This window comes from Triplophysa rosa, linkage group LG3 (genome assembly GCF_024868665.1).
Source record: "Triplophysa rosa linkage group LG3, Trosa_1v2, whole genome shotgun sequence".
NCBI classification, from domain to species: Eukaryota; Metazoa; Chordata; class Actinopteri; order Cypriniformes; family Nemacheilidae; genus Triplophysa; species Triplophysa rosa.
This window is the reverse complement of record NC_079892.1, coordinates 7,771,420-7,794,171: the sequence shown is the minus strand read 5'-3', so window position 1 is coordinate 7,794,171 and position 22,752 is coordinate 7,771,420. Positions and strand designations below refer to the sequence as shown.

Here is a 22,752-nt window from a genome sequence, read left to right as displayed (position 1 = left end):
GTAGGTTACACGTATTTATTAAGAAATAATAGAAACGTGTAAGTTACGTGTGATTTGCTTTCTAATTCGATTATGATGATGATGATTTAAATGTTTTCAATTAGCAATACGCTAACGTTACTTAAGCAAACGTTAATAAAAACGTTTTGTTTTTGGAGATGGTAACATAGTTATTAAATGTTAACTGTAAAGTACCTTATGTCCCATGTAAATATCACGGTAAGTGAATATGATTATTATCATTAACGTTACCGTTGTATCAGATAAAATTAATTGAAAATTTTCAAGTGTTAGTATTGATGCCCCAAAAAGAGTTTGTAAACTGGAACTTGTTATGCAATTTTCTGTCTTACCTTACAGGAGGATCCCACCCTTGAAAGAAATTTTAAAGGCCATAAAGATGTTGTGACCTGTGCTGACTTCAGTCCCAATAATAAACAGCTGGGTATGTCGCCTCTAATCCTCTCCTTTTCTTGGTCCAAGGACATCCCACCTTAACCACATATTTCTCTTGCAGCTACTGGGTCCTTTGACAAGAACGTAATGATCTGGAACCTCACACCTAAATCCAGAGCTTTCAGGTTTGTGGGGCACACAGACATTATTACAGGGGTTCATTTTTCTCCGGGAGGTTCTTTAGTGGCATCATCATCCAGAGATCAGACAGTTCGGCTGTGGACACCTGGCATGTGAGTAACAACCGATGTTTCTTTAGCTTCAAAGTCCAGTGTTTAAGGTATAATGTGTGTTATTTCTATGCTTTACAGAAAAGGAGAGTCAACTGTGTTGAAAGCTCACACGGCGAGCGTTCGAAGCGTTCATTTCTCCAACGATGGCCAAAGGCTGGTCACTGCCTCGGACGATAAGACTGTGAAAGTATGGGGTGTTGAAAGAAGGAAATTTCTCTATTCTCTCAACCGACACACAAACTGGGTGCGCTGTGCGAGGTAAAAGAATATGTGTATTATCTAGCTGCTCAAAGCAATTGTAAAAGCAGGGTGGTTTGCAAAATTTTGATATCAATAAGTGACATTTCTCTCACGGCCAATGTGTCCATCCCGGTCAGATTTTCACCAGATGGCCGTCTTATTGCATCCTGCGGTGATGACAGGACTGTTCGCCTTTGGGATACAGCTGCACGTCAATGTATCAACGTTTTCACAGATTATGGCGGGTGAGAATTAATGTAGCATCGTTGGTCCTTCTGCTTTAAACGGATAGTTCACCAGAAAATGAGAATTCTGTCATGAATTACTTAACCTCAAGTTGTTCCAAACCTGTAGAAATGTCTTTGTTCTGTTGAACCCAAAATAAGATATTTGGAAGAATGTTAGCAACTGAGATTTCTGGGGCACCATAGACTACCATTAAAATGATTGTCAAAAGTTTGTTTTCCTAAAATCTTCAAAATATTTCATTTTGTGTTCAGCAGAACAAAAAAATATACATTTTTTTCCCACTATGGTAGTCAATGGTGCCCCAGAAATCTTAGTTGCTTACATTCTTCCAAATATCTTAATTGTGTTCAACCAAACAAAGAACTTTATACAAGTTTGGAACAACTTGAAGGTGAGTAATTCATGACAGAATTTAAATTTTTGGGTGAACTATCCCTTTAAATGTTTACAAGTTTACTCCAAAATAAATTAAAACTTAGGGTCCTCTTCAAGTTTGCACTGTTGTCATTTATTTTTTGTAAAATCAAATTTTTAGGTCAGCAACTTTTGTGGATTTTAATGCCAGTGGCACCTGCATGGCATCATCAGACGCGGACAGCACATTAAAAATCTGGGATATCCGTACAAACAAGTTAATACAGCATTACAAAGGTAATGGAATCAAAACCAAGAGGGTTTTGTATCACAAACATTCATTTTTATTGAGTCACAATGACTTTTTAAGGGAAGTATTTCTGTTTTTTTATGTATAGTATAAACTCTTGCATTCACGTCTAACCTTTTTTTTGCAGTTCATAGTGCAGGCATCAACAATTTTTCCTTCCACCCATCGGGAAACTATCTGATCAGTGCTTCCAGTGACAGGACAGTAAAGATCTTGGACCTGTTGGAAGGAAGGCTCATCTATACTCTTCACGGCCACAAGGTGTCGCTTATGGAATTTATAACTTTTTTTGTAAAAAATCTGTACATAGCAGCTACATAAAAAAATAAGTATTCATGGGCTAAGCACATACACCTGTTGTTAATAGCCAGCCCTTAGTGTAAAAGCCTTACTTGCTTTTTTGCTTTCAGGGTCCAGTGTTGACTGTAGCATTTTCTCGAGAGGGAGATCACTTTGCTTCAGGAGGGGCTGACTCGCAGGTAATTGTGATGTTTTTCAATCTCATAACCATGAGGTTAACGTCACTCATGCACATTGTTTGGGTTTCAGGTCCTGATGTGGAAGACCAACTTTGATTCACTGAACTACAGAGATTTGTTAAGCAGGCACAGCAAACGGGTCACTCCAGATCCACCTCCACACCTGACGGACATCTTCCCTCGATCGTCACACCAACATCAGGCACAGAATGGCACAATAGAGGTCGGAGCAAGCAAATGCGTTGGCATTACAATGCCTCAAATTCTCATCAGAGATCAATACAGTATGATATAAATCCTCAAGATTGTGAGATGTAAACGCACTTTTTTTCCCCAGATTAATCCCATTGTTGCTGATACACAATCTGGTGACCCTCGGGTAGTTGAAGTGGGACGAGTTCTCTTCTCCACATTGGTAAGATATAATCTTTCAGTTTAAAATCTTTAAAGCCTAAAACTTCAGACTCCTTTTGTGAAGTGTTGTGGAAAACAAGCTAGGGAAGTGGCGTTCACATTTACAGTGATTATATTGCTTGAGGGCATCTGCTTTTTGTACTGTTGGTTGACTAGTAGTTGTTCACACATGGACATATAAATGTATTAAACAGATGATTTTGACTTGGCAGCAAGGATAATCAGTTGGTTCTTTGAAAGAACTAGTTTTCTGTTTGATGTCGCCTGAGGATTGAATCTTTCATCATAGTCAGGTTGGGCTTTGAGGGCGGGAAGTTTGTAGTGATAAAACAAAAGGTACAGTATGGAAAAAGTGTTTGCCTGCATTCAGGTGTTTCAGGTATTGGTTTGACTGCACCTAATGTGGGAGTTTTTAAAGTTACACCACAAGGGGGAAACACAGACCAGCTTATGTCCTTAGCAATTGTTCTCTGTCACACTTTGTTGCAGTATTTTCCTTAGATAGTCACAGCTTTATTTGATCACAAATTTTCTTTTAACAGAAATGGTTAAGGCTTGGTCTTTTCAACTTACTTCTATTCTTTTAAAAAATTGTTTGTTTTAATGTAGAGTGGGTTTTATTAAAATTTTGGGATGACATTAAATATCTGCAATATTTCTTCATTTAAACCTGAATGTAATCAACGTTTTAGGATTTCGAAAAAAATATTTTGAAAGACTTGCACTATTTATTATACATTTATAATGTAACTATTTATATATATTCATAAAGCACAATTTAGCAATTAACAAATTCTAAGAAAAAGATGGTTTTTTGCTTCTGTTGACGAATGATGCTCTTTAAAACATTCTCATTAAGTTATTAAGTTAATATTAAGCATATCATTATATCATCCTGATATCACCAATATCAGGTTTTCACAAAGGTGTGTCCCAGTTTGTATGCATGTTTTCATTACAGCAAAAGAGGAACACACCATATAATGAGAAATCATGAAATTTATGTAAAAGAAATTAAATTGGGCTTGCTAAATGAATATGCTTGTAACAGTTATTTTTATTATAAAAATGTAGAATCATATGGTCTAGGGCTGTGTATTGGCAAGTGCCTCCTGATACAATACATATCAGGATAGATTGGTCACGATACAATATATTGCCATGTATTTCGATACGATACACATTTGCGATATATTGCAATACTTTAAATAGAAAATGTAAAAAGTAGAGCTAGAAATACAACATGCTGTGCACCACCGGGGGTTTTCTGTAAGGATAAGTGTAAAAACATCCCTTACCTCTGCAGAGTGGCCATGATGTGCGATGCATGGACCTTTAGATCAGAGGTTTGGGTTCTCAAACTGTGGATTGCGCCCCTCAAGTGGGTAGCACAGGGGAATAAGGTGACTCACGCAAGTCACTTGGCTGTTGTGGTGCATTACAGTTAAAACACTGAACATGGGCAGTATAAAACCTCTGGTTCATCCGTGCTGTAAATGTGCTGGTGTCACATCCGTGAAAGCACAATAAATGTCATTGTTACTTTTCTTAATAAACTTTTTGTCTAATACACTGCAGTAGCCAAGTGACTTGTGTCATGACTTGCGAAGCCTACAAACAGCATTATTTTATATAACTCATGACTTATTTTGAAAACCAAAGCAACACACCCACACATCAGCTCTGAGAGCTCCAAGCGTTCTTATATTTTTCGCCATGCTCGCTTCCACTTCTTTTGGCCGTATGTATATGACATGATTTAAAAAAAAATTATCGATAGTAGAGGTATCACTATCGATACACTATCGGAAAAAAAATAATTGCGTGGTTACATGTATCGATATTTTTGCACAGCCCTAATATGGTCACAGATTTATGAATCCCACTGTTATAACAGTGAGGCAGACAATAAAAACAGCAGTTTTCTCTATCTACATGTTTTATAAATTCAGCATGACAGGATTGTCTGTGATAGCTTTGGCAGGCAACTCTCCAAGCTTTTCTTATTTACTGTGCCTCGCTGTGATCCGAATCACGGGAATGTCTTCTTGCTTCCGTGCAAACCGCTGCGCTTTCTCCTTCACAGGCAGGTTGAGGAAATGCTGCGAGACGGCACACAACAGACTGGGTGCCTCGCGTGTTTACAGGAAGTCTCTTTCTCTGGCTTCCTCTCTCTTTTCTCTTTGTACAACGGCTCGGGTTCTGGCTGTGTGGAACAGCCCGAGCGTGAATGCTAAAACACACCAGACACACGCACGTGCCTAAAACTGGGCTCAGATGTGACCTCACTTTACCACTGGAGCCATAGACTAATAATAGACTCTTCCACACTATGACTTTGCGTGAGATCTTTCTACTCGGCGTCCCTCTCTGTTAAATTTGTTCAGGTTGTTAGTGAAGCTAATTACCTTAGATACAGGAATAAAACATTTATATTTTTTCAAGGTTGGTTCAGTCAGATCTAGGATGCCCTCTTGGATTCGACCTGTCAGCGCACATTGACAGGGAAACCCTACGATATCAGTCTCTCAGGGCAGAATTTCCTCATTCTGCCTTGCGTGCGTGGGAGAGAGACAGGAGGAAGTAAAAGGCGGAGAGAAGTATGACCCGTGGCGCCTTTTTGTGTGATGCTTCCTGCCATCACGTCCTCCTGACTGACTCTCTTTGGATTCAGTTCAGCTCGTGTGTGCGTGTGTGTGTGCGTGTGTGCGTGTGTGTGTGTGTGTGTGCAGTGACAGTCTTCAATGGTTGGGACTCCTCAGCAGCTCTGTTGTTGTTGACTCTGGTGCATTAGATCTGAACGCTCCCATGCAATGGGGAACATGAGTAAAACTGGAGGCATCTGAATGTCATCAAAAGAACCACAGACCAGATAAACCAAAAGCACTCAACTCAGAAAACATTGCATCACTGAACTCAATTAAACATCAGTCTGTAACTTTTGCCTCTCTATCGCCATCTCTATAACGTAAAATTGTTGCTTCTTGGCATACTTCTTTGTAGAATGCTGTAACTATGTGTGTGTGCTTGTTTGAGGGTCTGTAAATGTATGCGCGATACCTGGTGTTATGTTGCTGAAGGTTGCTTGTAGTGGTGACAGACAGGAAGCAGCCAAAGAGCCTCTTCCTATGCGGTAAAGAGCAGGAGATTGGGTGGCCACGAGGTGTGGATACCAGCTTGAAGGCCTGCCAGCGGCTCCAGTGACAAGACTTGACATGACGGAAGTTAATCGCTAAAGATAGAATAGCCCAGAGGAAGGTTTGCTTTCCACTGGGAGAGCTTTGAGAAAGATAGCCTTACAGGGAGAGAGTGACTTGTCATGCTGAATGGATGAAAAGCAGATATCAACAGGAAGTAGATTCAGGCTGTGTTCTTTAAAGAACTTTAAAGGGATAGTTCACCTAGAAAAGATAATTCTTTCATCATTGACTCACTCTCATATCAGTCCAAACCTGTATGACTTTTTTTCCACCGAACACAAAAGTAGATATTTTGAAGAATGTTGGTAACCAAACAACATTGGACACCATTGAATTCCGTTGTGTGGACCCAAAATCACATTTCTCAAAATAGTTTTTGTGTTCCACCCAAGAAAGAGTCATGTACAGGTTTTGAGTGTCACGCGGTGGAATACATTGACAAAATTTTCATTTTGATGGTAAATTATCCCTTTAAGGGGTCTGCATTGTCTGCTGGCAACAACGGACTAGTGAAAGCCATACTAACAAAGGGATCGTTCACCCACAAATGAAAATTTTGTCTTCATTTACTCACCCTCAGATTGTTACAAACCTGTATAAATGTGTTTGTTCCGCTAAACACAAAAGCAGATATTTGGAAGAATGTCAGTTACCAAACAGATCTCGTCCCCCATTGACTCCAATAGAATTGATTTTCCCTACTATGGCAGTAAATGGGGGGTGAGATGAGTTTGGTTACTGACATTCTTCCAAATATCTTTCTCGGTCTTCATCAGAACAAAGAAATGTATACAGGTTTGTAAAAACCTGAGGGTGAATAAATGATGACAGAATTTTCATTTTTTGGTGAACTGTTCCTTTAAGGTTTATTTAGTATTGTTATAGTTTTTACTTTGTAAAATTTTGATGAAACCACCTACAATTATCATACGACAAGGTGCGAAGTGTTGAAAATATGTGTTATGGTTATGCAACCGTTATTCACAGCGATTGTGTTGTGTTATCGCGACCGTTCTTTTGTTATAACAGCGGGTGGAATCAGCATGATTCACACCATTTCTGCTATGTCCTAAAAGAACAAACTGAGACAGAAAGTGTAAAGTCTATGTGGCATCTTGTCCATCCCATAATCAGCTGGACCGTCCCATAGACCTCCGACAGGATCTGATGACGTCAGCACATCACCAAACTCCATGTCTCCACATCAGGTTACAATACGCCGGACAAACAGGCGCTTACAAATCAAACACGCAGGAACCAAGACGGGTTCATGACTTATTCAGAACAGGACACACCCAGAGCTCGGCACGCATGCCTTTATATTCAACCTCTAGATCAGAGCGTCTGAGTATATCTGCCATTGTGCGTCTTCCTTTCTCATTCCACCATTAAACACTCCGTTTTCTGACTGTCTCTCTTCGCCTTTTATCTCGCTTCCCGTTTGTCTGCATTTTATCTCCGTGGCTCCTCAGTCTTCCGACTTCCAGCGAAGGCTATTGACCCCTCTCCTAGAATAGAGCCGTTCCATCCGTTGAGTCACACTAGCACTTTAACTTAATGGCTGATCTCACTTCCTTCATTAAAGCAGATGGTTCCCAAACAGTCCAGACCTCATCTCAAGTACCTGTCAAAATAAAGCACCATCACGTTGAGGGTAGAGTTGAAAGAACCTTATCAGAATCTGGCTCAGGGTCTGTTTTTCTTTTCCAACCTGACATTTTCTCTTTATCTGTGAGTGTTCTCAAGGGTATACAATGGCTCGGAGTGGCATATCTTAAAATACGCTGACAGTTAGTTGACATTGATTCTAAAAATAGTGCGCCTGGAGTGTTTCAGGTAACAGGGACACCTCAAAGACAACCTTTTTCTCGTACTGTATTTACTGTGCTGTTTTTTAGTCAGCACTGTAGTTTTTGTTTTACATCGTATTGTTTTTCTGTGGCTTAATGGGTGGAGCAAAGTGCTGGCAACATTAGCATCATTGTTTTATTATCTGTGAATGAATGTTTACAGAAGGGATGCTTAAAAGAATAGTTCACCCAAAAACAAAAATTCTGTCACTGTTTTTTCACCCTCATGTCATTCAAAACTAATATATGACTTTTTCGTCTGTGGAGCACTTGAGAAGATATTTTAAGAAATGTGGCTTTGTGTCCGCACAATGGAAGTCAATGGAGCCGAAGTTGTTTGGTTACTAGCAAACAACTATCTTCTTTGTGTTCTACAGAAGAAAGTCTTTCAGACCATTTTTAGTGATGTTAAAAATATCCAGTTAATGGACGGCTATTATTCTATTCAACTTTGACATGCATCTCATCCTGTACCAGGTGTGCTACAGACATGAATAGAACATCAAATAATGTTTTGTTGAGAAGAGCCGTGTCACTAATTAAACACATTTTGTTTTTTTTACAATTCCGTTTAATGCCACTCAATACAAAAATGAAACGTTTGAGCTTTAAATGAGCTTTGCAGACGTGGAAAAGAATGCTATAACACATTTATTCTGTTGTTCGCCACAATTGACAAACCTATTTGATCCATTTGAATTCCTGTTGAGAGCAAAAGGGTTTGTTTGTTTGTGTGCATGTTTTTAACACCATAGTTATGACCTTTGCAGAATATCTGAAAAAACATGGCAATTAATAACACAGGGTCGGTTCTCCATGACCCGGCGCTTTCAAAGAGATGTGCCGCATGCATCGGTCGTGATTTATTTCTCTCGCTTTTGATGCTCCATTTTTCTGTCGCTTTCCTCTTCACCTGTGCGAGTTATTTTTATCGTAGTGCGAGCGGAGGGTGGAAGGGCCTCTGTGAACTGCGTAGGATGAGCTATCAAAACAGCTTTTTACTGACGGAAAAAACGAGCTCTTTTTAAAGCTCCAAAGCAACTTTGAACTAAACTAAATCAACCCACGCGTACTCTGAGAATTGGTTTTATCAACTATTTATTTTTGAAGAGGTACGTTTGAGTTGGGTTTTTTCGGAAAAATATAGTCTTAATAATGTAAACATGTTTATTGGCGCGAGAATTTAAAGAGAACAAAGTAATAAAACAAATGTACTTCCTCTGAAGCTAAAGCACATGAGGGTCATTGAGCTGAAATTCAATGCTGGTTAGGGTTAGAGGGTCAGTCGCATCCCCCCGGCCCACCTGTTAGGAAGTTATTCATTTCTGTTTCTACGCCAGCGCTCTCTATCTCCCATCTCACTCCAGTCTCCATGATAGTCACCACTTTTAAGATAATAATTTGCTCAAAAATCAGTTTTTCTCATCTTCTGGTGTTACAAAACCTGTATCACTTTCTTTTATGAAAATAAATGGTGACAGCTGTCAAGCAAGATGAGCTAATATTTCCCATTCGAGAGACTTGGACTGATTTTATGATGCTTTTTGTCTCTATCAAGCTTAGGAGCCTTTTTGGAGCTTTGGAGTTCACTTTCATTGTATGAAAGTAACCCGTGTAAACCACCAAACATCTCATTTTGTCTTCCACAAACAATAGTCATACTGGTAAAAAGCGACAGGAAGGTGTATAAAAATCCTTTTGGCTGTTAACTTCAAGATTAACCCATTCGTTTTTATTCCTTGCTCCTCAACCGTTTGTTTTTCCAAAGTCTCAAACTGTGGCCCTCCCACCATCACGCCACCACTTCGACCCCGTTTTCTTTTCTCTAACACAAACACCACAAGCACGCCGACAGCACCACTGTTGCCTGTTTGGCGTCAGCTGGCTTCAACAGCTCACAATGGAACGCACGGGGAATGTCCGTAACCCTTTGAACCTCCATTCCCCCACGTCCCACTCCGCACGTCCCCCTGACGTAGCCCCACCATCCACCTTCATCCGAGAGCCCGCGAGGGCTATCAGGCGCCTTTCTGCCGACCTGTCCGGGCTTTACGAGCTTAACCCTGCGCAAGTCGCCGCATTCTTCGTGGCCTGTGGGAAATGTTTTAGCATTACTCATCCTGTTCTCTCAAACCCACTCCCTTGAAGATGAAGGCAGGTCTTTGGGCTGAACTGAGAATGGGGGCTTTGACAGGAACTTTGAATGGAGGCAAGGCCCAGCTAAAGTGCACTTAACTGTAAAGCTCCACATTCCTCACAGGACCTCCTCGTGCGAACGAGAGCAGTCGACTGCGCCAACTGCGCCGTTCGCATCTATCTCCAACGCTCTGCAAATATGCAGTGTCAGGAGATTGAGGTCAACGCAGTTCTTATCTGAAAGTGCCTTAATGTCTGTGTACACATCACCTCTTAACCCCTTTAACGGCTTGAAATACATTATGCTGAAGTGTTTTTCCGTTTCCGTTTTAATGGAAGCAATAATTATTTAGAGACTTTATACAAAAGTGGCAGTTTTCATGTTGATTTAACTGTTTAACTGTTATGTCGTGGACCAGGATACACAAACTTTTAAAGATGACATTTTTGGGGGGGAAATTCGGGTCTTAAGTTGGGGTTAAATGGTAACATTCCTCTTGTCCGGCTAGGTCACAATTAGCGAAGAACTCATTGTCCTTTGCAGTTTCCCACAGCTACTTTGCAGTCGATTTGGTATTACCGAGTTCGAAAGCAGATTATGCGGCATTTGTGTAGCAATGGGGTTTAACTTCAATTAAATCCCACACAGTGATTCTCTTGTTGGGGGCCAATATTGTTTGGTTGTCAGTGTTCCTCAATATATCTTCTTTGAGAAAGTTACACTGCCCGTCCCACAAAAGTCACACACTTTTAGCTTTGATTACAGCACGCATTCGCAGTGGCATCGTTTCGATAAGCTTCTGCAATGTCACAACATATATTCTCGTCCAGAGTTGCATTCCTTTTTTGCTAAGATTTTTTGCTAAGAGTCGGACCGCTACGCAAAGTCTTCTCCAGCACATCTTAAAGATTCTCAACGGGGACTCTGTGGTGGCCAATCCATGTGTGAAAATCATGTCTCATGCTCCCACAACCACTCTTTCACAATTTGAGCCCGATGAATCTTGGCATTATCATCTTGGAATAGGCCCATGCCATTAGAAAAAATTAATTGATGGAATAACCTGGTTATTCGGTATATTCAGGTAGTCAGCTGACCTCATTCTTTGGGCACATGACGTTGCTTGAACCTAGATCTGACCAACTGCAGCAACCCCAGATCATAGCACATCCTAGGTGGTGACTTTTTTTTGGACGGGCAGTGTATATGGTCATTCCAAACTGACATAAAGATGAGTAAATGATGTAAGAATTTTCATTTTTAGGTGAACTGTAGGGCTGCAATGACGCGTCGACGTCGTCGATTACGTCGACTACTAAAATACGTCGTGATTACATTATGAGACTGAAAATAGAGTCGGATATTACTTGGAGGAAAAAAATACAGAGCATATATCAGGCTCTAGTATTTCATAAACACATTTTTAAATGTTTTTAAATTTACATTTACATTTAGTCATTTAGCAGACGCTTTTATCCAAAGCAACCTACAGACGAGGAAAACAATGGAAGCAATTGGAAGAACATAAGGACAACAAAAAGCTTAAGTGCAATAAAAGAAAACTGGTCTCATATAGCCTACCACAGTATACAGAGCTAAGTTTTTTTTTACCTTTAATACAGTACTTAAGTACTTAAAAAAATGTGTCTTTTTTACTTTTAAAATGAAAACTACTTAATTAAAAGACGATAGTGATTTTAATGTAAACACGGATTAAAATGTTAAAACAACAATATTTATTTATAAGATGTAGTGGAGTAAAAAAGTATGATATGCTTTATAATGTAAGAAAATACTAGAAATTATTGTTTATTTGCAAAGTTTGCCAAAGGATTAATAAAGTAATCCAAAAAATCTTTATTAGATTAATAAAAATAATAATCGTTAGATTAGTCGACTAATCGAAAAAATAATCGTTAGATTAGTTGACAATTAAAATAATCGTTAGTTGCAGCCCTAGTGAACTGTCCATTGAAGTGCAGTAAAATATACTACGTATACATTATTGTAAACACTTGTCTCTGGCATAATTAGAAAGACATTTCTCGAAAATACTTATAACATAACACTAATACTGTGTCGTACCAGCAGACCAAATGAAAATTATATATATTTTTTTATCTTTTATTGACATAATGATAGCTCTGTTATCACCAGGCAGGAGATTTATTGTCGGTGTTAGGCTTATTTCCATCAGGCCGGAAACTCGATCACTTAGCACAGAACTGAGAGAAACCTCCACAACCCGAGAAATGACCCTGAGTTTAGCAAACTCATGTCAACCTACACTGCACTGAGCTTTCCATATACATACTGATCACACTTTCATTTCCTCTATGTTTTTTTATGTAAGGAATAATTGACGACGGGCCGTTCAATTATCGAAAGTTAATGCACACCCCGAGGTGGTAATGCGGCCACGACGCAAAGTGGAGTGCATTAACTTTCGATAATTGAATGGACCGGAGTCAATTATTCCGCTTATACCACGGTCACAACACCACAAGACGTTGTTACGATGTTTTATCTCAAGACATTTGTATGGTATTTGTCCCGGAATGCACTTGCTGGTAGGACTAATTTCTTACGCATCTCATCTGAAGGCGTTGCTTGAGCTGCATATGCAGTTTTCCGAGAGCGAGAGGAAGACAGACAGTGCACGTGCACACGCGTTTGCTTCACTTGAGAATGAAAAGACAAGTATCTATATTTGATTTGTTTTCGTCGTATTTAACACCCCTGTCGTATAAGAAAAGTATTAAGAGAAAAAAGTGACACGGAGGTTTCTGCGCCAGCTGCGGTTCTCGCAGTGGCATAGAAAGCTTCCTGCTGTGTGTTTTAAGTCCCGTTTACCCATTCCACAGACGAATTTAACATGTTGTTTTTGTTAATTTTGTCCTTGTGTTTTAACTTTAACCCACTGATTGTGTCATGTAGTTTGCCGTTACCTTTGATATATGCTTTAGTTTTTAGTCGGAACAGTCCTGTACAGTGCTATCGCCATTGTTGTTCAAATGTTCATGCTGTCCATAAATATTAATAGTTATTTCTTCTCAGACAATGGAATTTGCCTGTCACTTTGTCTGTTGTTATATACGTATTCACTGGTGGACAGTAGGCTACATTTAAGTTAAACTTGGCGAAGTGATATGGAACTGTAATGCGGTCAGCAGACCTGGAACACCTTCATAGGTGTACATTTACCGAAAGTTAATGCATACCCATAGAACGTTTGTCAGCCAATCAGATTGAAGCATTCAACAGCCCCGTGGTATAATTCTTCTTAATGATTTGCTTGACTGTCGTTGTCTGTTCTTTGATTTGATTATTCATTTATTCAGGTAGCCTACAGCACAGAACAAACACACTGAACAGCTGCGGTGCAGCTGAGGAATACAGCCTGCCCTACATCAGAACAGAGAATTTTTCCAAAAGCTGAAAAATGCTGCCTTCATAGACAACATATGAATGTAGGAAGGAATCAAAGCATGTCCACATTCAGGTTAACCTCAGATGTGCATTCTTTTAAAGGCATGGATTTGTCCTTGGCAGCCTATAGTAGATATCCCACAATCCTGTGCATGTAGTTTGGCAATTGGTGGAAGGAATTGAAATGTAGTATATTTAACTATTACCTAAGAATGGATTTTTATCTACCCACTGGCTCATAACAAACTCTCTTGGGCAATGATATTCAGCAGATATTCAACTTCACGGCTCTCTGAAATCTCATTATGCTTTCTTCGTTGCCCATTGCTTGATCATATTTTTAGAAACCTACGCTGCTGCTGGGGGGGAAAATTGGTTACTTGCATCACCTCCGCTTCCCTCACATCCTCCATGAAGAATGCATTCATCTTGCACTCTCTGTCCTCTTTGCGCTTTTTACAGATTTCATGTGAGGGCAGTTAGTTAGGAAACACGGGTAACAAGCCAAGCGCTTCGCTGATGTTCTTGATTTTGCATGGATCAATCAGATTAGCCAGAATCAAATTACAGGATGCGCATCCCTGGAACTGACTGGGGCGGCAGGAATCATATGTTCTGTAATGTTCTCTGAGGATTTTGGAAAGCTGACACCACCCTTTTCAGATCTCAGTTTTAGGACCTGCCTATATTCCCTACAAACTGAATGACCACACTATGTTGCACCACCTTTTGGGGACAATGCAGGTGTTCGAGAGCATAGCCAAACCAATGCTAGGGTTAAGACAGGGTCATCACCCCAGGTTCTGACCCCAAGTAAGTGAAGTCGTTATGGAGGTTTGTCACTCGGTGGGGATCCTTGTTGAATCAGATACCACAGGAAGAACAGAATATCGCTTTGAATTTGAAATTGCTGTATTGTTGAGAGCACTTTGGGTCTGGTATTGTTCTTCTTTGTGCTCTGTATTGTGGGAGGTCATTGTCTTAAGTCCAAGATTAAAATAATAAAAGTTGTTTTATGCCCACTCTTTGTTGTATCCTGCCTCATTTTCTTGACTTAAATAGCCTTTGGTTTAGGTTGAACCACAGTAATAGGTCTCTCATTCTCTCATTTAGAAGATCATCTTGACATCAGCCCAACCCTCAAGAAAGTTAACGTCTCTTGATGTTTACTCACCAAAGTGCTTCTACATTTTTTCCAAAACATCTGCCTCTCCTACTGTATATAATCATTCCCATCCTTCCTCTTGACCCACATTGACTTGTCAATGGCAGGAATAGGTTCAGGTGTCGCATTCTGGACGTGCCTCACCGTTCTCGTCTGCCTAATGATGATGGCGGCCATGGGAAGCAGATCCCAATGTTAATTTGGCTCGTGATAAAATTGGCCACTAGTTTCACGCCTTTCAAGAAGCATGTGTGGATAAAACACAAGAGATGTCCAAAACTCTTTCGGTTTCACTGCTTCTGTATGTCTGGAGAAGAGTCCGCTGTCTATTTAGTCATGCTCAGGGAAAACCATACTGCAGTCTGAGCTAAAGTGTGATGTTTAACATTCTCAATGCTGATAGGATTTCATCCTGTTTTCAGACGGCACTGGTCATTTTTGGTATAAGTAATTAATTCTAAAAGAACTCAATATGTACAGGAAGTTACAAAATGGTTTCGATAGTTTTGTGTGTATATAAGAGTAGGGCTGTCAAACGATTAATTGCAACCAGAACAAAAGTTTGTGTTTACATAATATGTCTGTGTACTGTGCATATTAATTTTGTATTTACAAAAACATGCACAAACATGCATATATTTAAGAAAATATAAAAATTAATAAACATTTATATATAATTTAAATTACTGGAAATATGTATGTGTTTATTTATATTTACCAGTAATTTCAATTATATATAAATGTTTATTAATTTTTATATTTTCTTAAATATATGCATGTTTGTGCATGTTTTTGTAAATACAAAATTAATATGTTCTAGTTCTTTTGTAAATACAAAATTAATATGCATCTATATATATATATATATTTATTCTGGATGCAATTAATCACGATTAATCGTTTGACTGCCCTAGTAAGAAATTAAGTGATAGTTCACCCAAAAATAAAAATTCTGCCATCATTTACTCACCCTTTTGTCATTTCAAACCTGTATGACTTCCTTCCTTCCGCAGAACACAAAAGAAGATATTTTAAAAAATGTTGTCTGTACTCCATTCACTTACATTGGTTTTGTGTTAAAATCAATACAATAGAAGTGAATGGGGTCCAGTGCTGTTCGGTTACCAACTTTGTTCAAAATATCTTATTTTGTGTTCTGCGGAAGGAAGAAAGTCATAAAGGTTTGAAATGACAAGAGAGTGAGTAAATGATGACAGAATGTTCAATTTTGGGTGAACTATCACTTTAACAGGTTGATGTTTAAGGCTTCTGTAGTTCAATTGGTCGAACGCCTTACTAGAAGCGCAAAGGTTGTGGGTTCAATTCCCACGAAACGAACACTGATGAAAAATGTTACAGCCCAGACTCTTGTTTTTAATGTTCACATTGGCATTAGTCAACATAATCCGCTATGGTTCCTTTTAGTGTATTATGAATAAATTTCCTTGTTTATCTCGGCTTAATTTGAAACAGTAAACCATTTAACTACGAGATTAGCTTTTTATCTTTTAACATGACATTAACAGAGTGCACAGGCCTTTAGATTAAGCTTTATGTTTTCCTAGGAATCAAATCGTGGGAAATTACCAAGAAGGAGGCTAACACGGGCGTGATTTTCCTGTGTTGGCCTAATCGGCTTGCGCTGGAATGAAAAGGTTTTGCTGTCTGTTGATCTCGCCCATGCGGTGTGAGCAACACCTTGCATTAGCTTACAGTCAGACAGATAGGCTCTTTGTAAGCGGGAGCTTACTGTACAGCCAAGAGACACATGAGAGCTAGGGGCCGTCGCTTGATCCTCAAGTTGATTTAGTTCAAACTGAGAAGTGCAAGTCAGCCGGATGTCCATATTGAATATCCCAGATCGGAGGTCTCAATTCTCAATTTAGTAGATCGGAGGTCTCAAAACTCAATTTAGTAGTCGAAGTAATCGACGACGTCGACGCGTCATTGCAGCCCTACAGTTCACCTAAAAATGAAAATTCTTACATCATTCACTCATCTTTATGTCAGTTTGGAATGACCATATACACTGCCCGTCCAAAAAAAACTCGAATTACACTTACAAATTTCAGTTATATAAATGTATGTGTGTATATAACTTATTTATTTGTGTCTGAATGTGTGTACTGTATGTGTAATAAAATACATATATATATATATATACATACATACATTCAAGAACAAGTTAAAGGTCAAGCTAACACCAAAAGAGTGCTCATGTAGTCTTTCGTTTACCATCTGAATTGCAGATGTCATATCTATTTTGAGCAGCAGGAAGTTACTCGCACTAATCTGCTGCGTTTGGCATCAGATCCAATGAGAGGAAGCGCAGGGGAGCCTTGATATTCTGCTTTAAAGGCTTGACCTACGGATATGCCATGTTCAAGAGTCTGTGGCCTTTTCACACGCTGACACTATTCCGAGACTCCCCGCCGCTGATATCACATGCTCCTCAGTGCCATTTCTCAAGCACCGAAGCTCTGGAGAGATGCTGTGTGAAAAGAGAAGCTCTGTTCCAAAACCTGGCGTCATGTTTTGAACTTAGTATATGAAGTGACAGATTTGACAGATCGGATCGAGTTTGATAGCGGTAGTGCTAATGCAAGCTAATGGTGAATACTTTAAAGGGCTAGTTCTCCCAAAAATGAAATTTCTGTCATCGTTTGCTCACCCTCAAGTTGATTCAAAACTGTATAAATGTCTTTGTTGAACAGAAAATGGTGCATTTTAAAGAATGCGGGAAACTACACAGTTCTGGGGCACCATTGACAACCATAGTGGATTTTTTTTCCTAGTGCGGTAGTCATTTGTGCCCCAGACATTCTTCCAAATAGCTTTCTCTGTGTTTATCAGAACCAAGAAATGTATACAGGGTTGAAACAACTTGAGGATGAGTAAATGATGACAGAATTTTCATTTTTGGGTGAACTGTTCCTTTAATAACCTTAAAAATACATAGCACACACATATTGGGTAAAGTGATCTGGTTTTATGTATTCTAAGTTGTATTTATTAACAGTCACTATTGAAGAAAACAATGCATAATTTAATCTGCCAAGTCCATCAGTTTTGTTAAGGTAGGTGCAGTGCATTCTGGGTTTGGCATCCTGTAAGATATGTACAATGAAGTCTGCTATTTATTATCTAAAGAGACAGTAATTAAGATGCTCACTAGGTTTTGGAAAAGAACATCGTTCCTCGATGGCTGAAAAGAACAGGTTGAAACCGCACAGCGGTGTCACCGGCCCCTATAGCCTTTGGGTTGATTTGAAAGCATCGTGAAGGTTCTGTCTGTCTAGTTTAAGGAGTAATGGCAGAGTTGGGAGGCGGCATGCTGGGACTGAGACTCCCTGGCAGAGCTCAGTGAAGGGCAAAAGCTCAGCTGGACCCCACGCCTCCTGCTGCTGCGCCTGTCAGTCAAGCGGCTGAACTTTCGCTCTGCCTGTGCTTTTGGCTGTTGTGCTGCAGGTTTATATAGGGAATCGAGAGACAAACATACACAATTTTACAGTCAGAATGGATAATGACAGATACTCGTGTATGTGTACATCCGCATAAAGTCCAAAGATGTATTGAGCTAAATTGTGATGCACCTTTATTAACCACATGGTCCACATGATCGGTCACTACATAGTCGCCATTCCTGTGAAATCATGTAAAGCATATGCATGTATGTTTTCTCACAAAATAAAAACCCTTTTACACCTACGTTATTGCTGTCTGGTGCATTTTCAAGTTTTCAAATTCCAGCCAGTTCTACTCATTTGTTTTGTGTATTAAGCACTCTAATGCGGAAATGATTTACTTCCAAGCCAGCTGTGTGCGGAGAAGGGTAAAGATTGTAAAAATGTGCATAAATCCTTGAAAGCGGATTTAAAATAGGTTAATGATACGGAAAGACGCACAGCAGACTCTGGTGAGGCACACGGCCCGTCTGCCAGTATTAGACTCAGCGGGGAACAGAAAAACAAGCAGGTGAGAAAGGAATGGAAACGTTTAAAGTCCATCGCAATGAAGATCATGATAATGAACGGTTTGGTTCATATCTCAAGAGAATTTGCTCTGTGACTATTATTTAAAGTTGAAACATTTGTGGTGGATTTCAGATGAATGTTTTATTTGTGGCATGCTGTCAATTACTACAGGCAATAATTCACAAAGTTTACAACAAACTGTATAACTAATGGGCAGGGAAAGGATGACTCGGTTAGCCCAAAAATAAAACCTGTATATGACTCTTCCGTGAAACACAAAAGATATTTTGAGAACTTTCTCAGTGGTTTTATGTCCATACAAGGGAAGTCAATAGGGGCCAGTGTTGTTTGGTTTACAGCATTCATTACAAAATATCTTCTTTTAGTGTTCTGCATAAGAAACACATACAGGTTTGGAATGACATAAGGATTAGTAAATGATGAAAGAATTTTCATTTTTAGGTGAACTGTCCCTTTAAATTATGGTTTAAACATCCTTTAAGTCCATCCTTTAGAATCCTGTATCATATTCAGATCCACAATCAGATTTTCCTCAAAATCAGCCCAGAAAATGCTAAAAATACTACATTCATTTCCATTGTACAGTCTTCAGCAATTGCAGTCTGCTTCACAGAAAATCAGCTCTTGCGAAAAGAACATCTGACAGCAGCTTAGGTGTCATCGACTCCTCATTTCATCAGGCACTCGTGAACGTGAGTCGTGCCTCACTCATCTCAATGTTCTTGTGCAGTTAACATGTTTGGATCAATTCAGCGAAGTCCAGAGTCCGAGGGCTGTGGACCAGGTCATTTCAGACAATGTCCCACTCCTTCATTATGTTTCTTTGGCTCTATCTTAACCACAGCTGTGCACGGACGACGTTGAGCAAGAGAGTTGCAAATTAAAACCGAAGTGGTGAAAGAGAAAGAGGAAAAGAGAGAAGGAAGTGCTGATGGCCTTTTAGAATAAATGAAGGAGCATTGGTGATGGCTAGGGCTGAAATAGAGAGAATAAGGTGGATCCATTTTTTTGCAACTTCGAATGATGAGTGAATTAAAAATAACTACCAGTAATAAATATCACTTGATAACAATTATTTGAAACTGCATTTTGTACAATCCACAAGTTTTATAAAATTAAAATGAACTGACAATGAAATGAATTTTTTTAAATTAAATTAAATTAAAAAATAAAATTAACAAAAAACGTAATCAAATTCATTAAATTGCAAAAAAATCTCAAAAAATGTTTTGCTTTTATAACTTGTCCCTGCAACAATTTAATTTAACAATTTAAAGCAAATTTTGTCTGCTTTATTTGCATTTTAGTGATAAATAGGTCATTGCTGTTTAGTTGTCCCAGCTACATTTATTATAAATTTTATCCCACTTAGTTGAAAGGTGTAAAGTAATGTGCAAGACAATGGGCCCTATTTTCATGATCTAAGCGCATGGTTTAAAGCGCACGGCGCAGGTGCACTCAGGGCGTGTCCGAATCCACTTTTGCTAATTTAACGACGAGAAAACGGTCGGCGCGCATGGTCTAAACAGGTTTTTTAAACATAAAAAATATTGCGCCATTGACTTGAGACCAGGTTAGAGTCTATTTTCAGTTCCTCAAAATAGCAACGCGCCAACAATGCGCCTGAGCACGCCTATTTTTTAGACCAACACGCACAAATGAGCGCAAATGCATTTTGCTATTTAAACAACGCGGCACAGGATGGGAAAATGAGAACTGCATCGGGCGGAAACTAGCAAAAACACTGACGCGTTGTGCCAGGTGTACAATAGGACCCAATGACTTTTTAGTATACAATTGATGTCTTTGACCTAGGCTTGGACCAGGCTGTTATTCTTACATTTCATCATACAAATCATGTCGTCGTTCCTATAATGAAGTTACCAGCTGGTGATTTTATTTACTCGCCAAATTGAGTAAAACAATCATTTGGTTTATGGCAAATGTTAACTTTGAGGCCTCCTGGGAGTCTGCTGTTACAGCCAACTTAAATAAAACAATGTAATTACATGTACCAGTAGTCTGACAACAGCCATCGCATATCGTAGTTGTCCTTCCTAAACCTCGGATGTCCAAATTGGAAAACTCTGTACTTTTTAAATGATCAAACACTGTGTTGTCAATGTTAACGAGCACTTTTTAATACTTTGTATTGGTTAGATATGTGCAAAACCCAGCGACAAACATAAAGGGTTACTAATACTAATGATTTATGGCCAAAAATAAAAATCATAATGTGGAGATACGAGATTTCAGAAGGACAGCAGCGATATAGCCATGTAACTCTCTTTATTTCAACACGCTTTATTTACGTTTAACATTACTTTGCTACAACGGCATTGAATCACCCTCTGTTAGTACCACTTAAGATTTTGCAGCAGCATGCCACACGTGTACCATTTTCATGCACCGTTTTTCCACCACATGGTAGAACATAATGTTCCCGTTTAACCTTGTGCAGCGTTCTTTCTTCTCTCTCTATTTGTCCCACACATAAAAGAGTATTTGATTGTGAAGCAACAGAAAGGAGAGGATGTGGTCTCTCGCTCTCATGGTGTGAACAGTTTGTGGATGGGGGTTGGATTCAACACGTCTCAATGAGGTGTCAGCTGGCTGCGTGATATGCCTTACTGATAGCAAAGCTTTTACAGTCGGTGTGCTGTTGACCTTGGTGTTAATCATTGGCTGTGAGATCGGTAGGGTTGTGCATTAAAGCCAAGATAAGCATGATGCTTCAGCATGTGATGGACGGACAGTTTTTTTATTGCACTTCTGGATTTCCGGAGCTGTTGGACTTTGGTGCCTTTTTTCCTCACATTGCTTATGCAGCCAAGCGGATATGTGCTGTGGTTATCGGCATGTGTTTGCTTGTAACCTAGTTTTTTGTTAGTTTGGTTTGCAGTCTGGCTTCTGTTCTTTGGTACGTTGTGTGGAAGTGCTGGTGTGAAGTAGATCATATGAGGTCATTCACCTTTGCGAAGTTTAAACATTGCATAAAACATTTAGGTTTTTTGCAAGAATACACGTTAGGGCTTTTTATACCATTGATACATGAATTCATTTACACGAATTATTGACTTTATTGACCAACAAAAAAGCCTACATTTACTTGCATACATGTAAATTATTAATTAAGTGATTATGCATTCGCTTAATCGTGTAACCTTAATACATCTGTTTACCACTCAGCCACAGACAAAATGCTTTATACTGAATTGTAGAATCTCTCTAATCCCACTATAACTGTTTGTTTTCTCCATCCCTGCATGACCCCCACCCATGGCGCTCTTAGCCAACGGAAGGCAGTAATAATCAGTTACCCACGGGGAGGACTGTGACATTAGTTACTCAAAGACAGCCGAATTTAATTTCCTGCCCTCCATCCGCCACGTAATGCCATGTTAATGGTTTCCTGCTCTGAAACATTACGGCTGCCACGGCGAGCATCAATTTGTATCTGCTATGAGCAGTATAACCATGAGCCAACCTGAGCCAGCCAAGATTTTTCTGCCATGCATTATGAGTTTAGACTCTGGGCTAAAGCTACCTTTCCTCAATCTTCTCATTATAAATAATCTTCCCTTTTGTTTTATCTTTAAATGGAATAGTTGAAATAAATCCGATTTTAAAAGATTTTTGTGCATGTTGCCTATAGTTTACTTTTGTTTTGGCCAGAATTATTTTGGTAGTTTTATTGTTTCTCTAGAATATTTGTTTTTTTCTTGTGATAGATTGTTATGGCTGTCTCAGTCCGCTAATTCTAAAATCTGGATTCTATGCATACATTATGTACACTAGCATTCAAAGGTTTAGGGTCACTCATTCGTTGATATAGTCAATATAGTATACAGCTAAGATGTCGTCACGATTTCGCTACTTTGCCGAAGGAGATAAAGTATTTACGAAGCGCGGTCTGTAGAGCAGTTTGTCCGTTTAGGGCTACTGTAGAAACAACATGGTGAATTCCACGAGATGTAGATAGAAATAGCTCGTTCTAAGGTCATAAAAACATAACGCTTCATTATGTAAGGTCTTTATAAACCTCTGAAGACATAATTATGTACATTATATTGCATTTCTGTCAGTAGATCCTCCAAAAAATTACACACTGGACCTTTAAATACAATTTTAATTTTAGATTGAATCAATTTAGTATGTTAACACAATTTCAGTTTACCCTAAACTTTTTAATTGCAGTGTATGTACTGCATGTTTTGTGTATTTTAAAACTACAACAAATA

At 39.1% G+C, this 22,752-nt stretch overlaps 1 protein-coding gene across 1 annotated transcript in view; it reads left to right on the top strand.

Moving 5' to 3' along the window:
- The window catches only part of poc1b (POC1 centriolar protein B), a 30,465-nt gene that overhangs the window by 657 nt on the left and 7,056 nt on the right, over window positions 1–22,752 (top strand). The window contains exons 2-10 of the mRNA XM_057330000.1: window positions 361–445; window positions 518–689; window positions 768–947; window positions 1,067–1,174; window positions 1,714–1,829; window positions 1,970–2,103; window positions 2,253–2,321; window positions 2,392–2,544; window positions 2,659–2,736. Coding sequence (XP_057185983.1) covers window positions 361–445; window positions 518–689; window positions 768–947; window positions 1,067–1,174; window positions 1,714–1,829; window positions 1,970–2,103; window positions 2,253–2,321; window positions 2,392–2,544; window positions 2,659–2,736 — 1,095 coding nt within the window. The remainder of the gene's footprint in view (window positions 1–360; window positions 446–517; window positions 690–767; window positions 948–1,066; window positions 1,175–1,713; window positions 1,830–1,969; window positions 2,104–2,252; window positions 2,322–2,391; window positions 2,545–2,658; window positions 2,737–22,752) is intronic.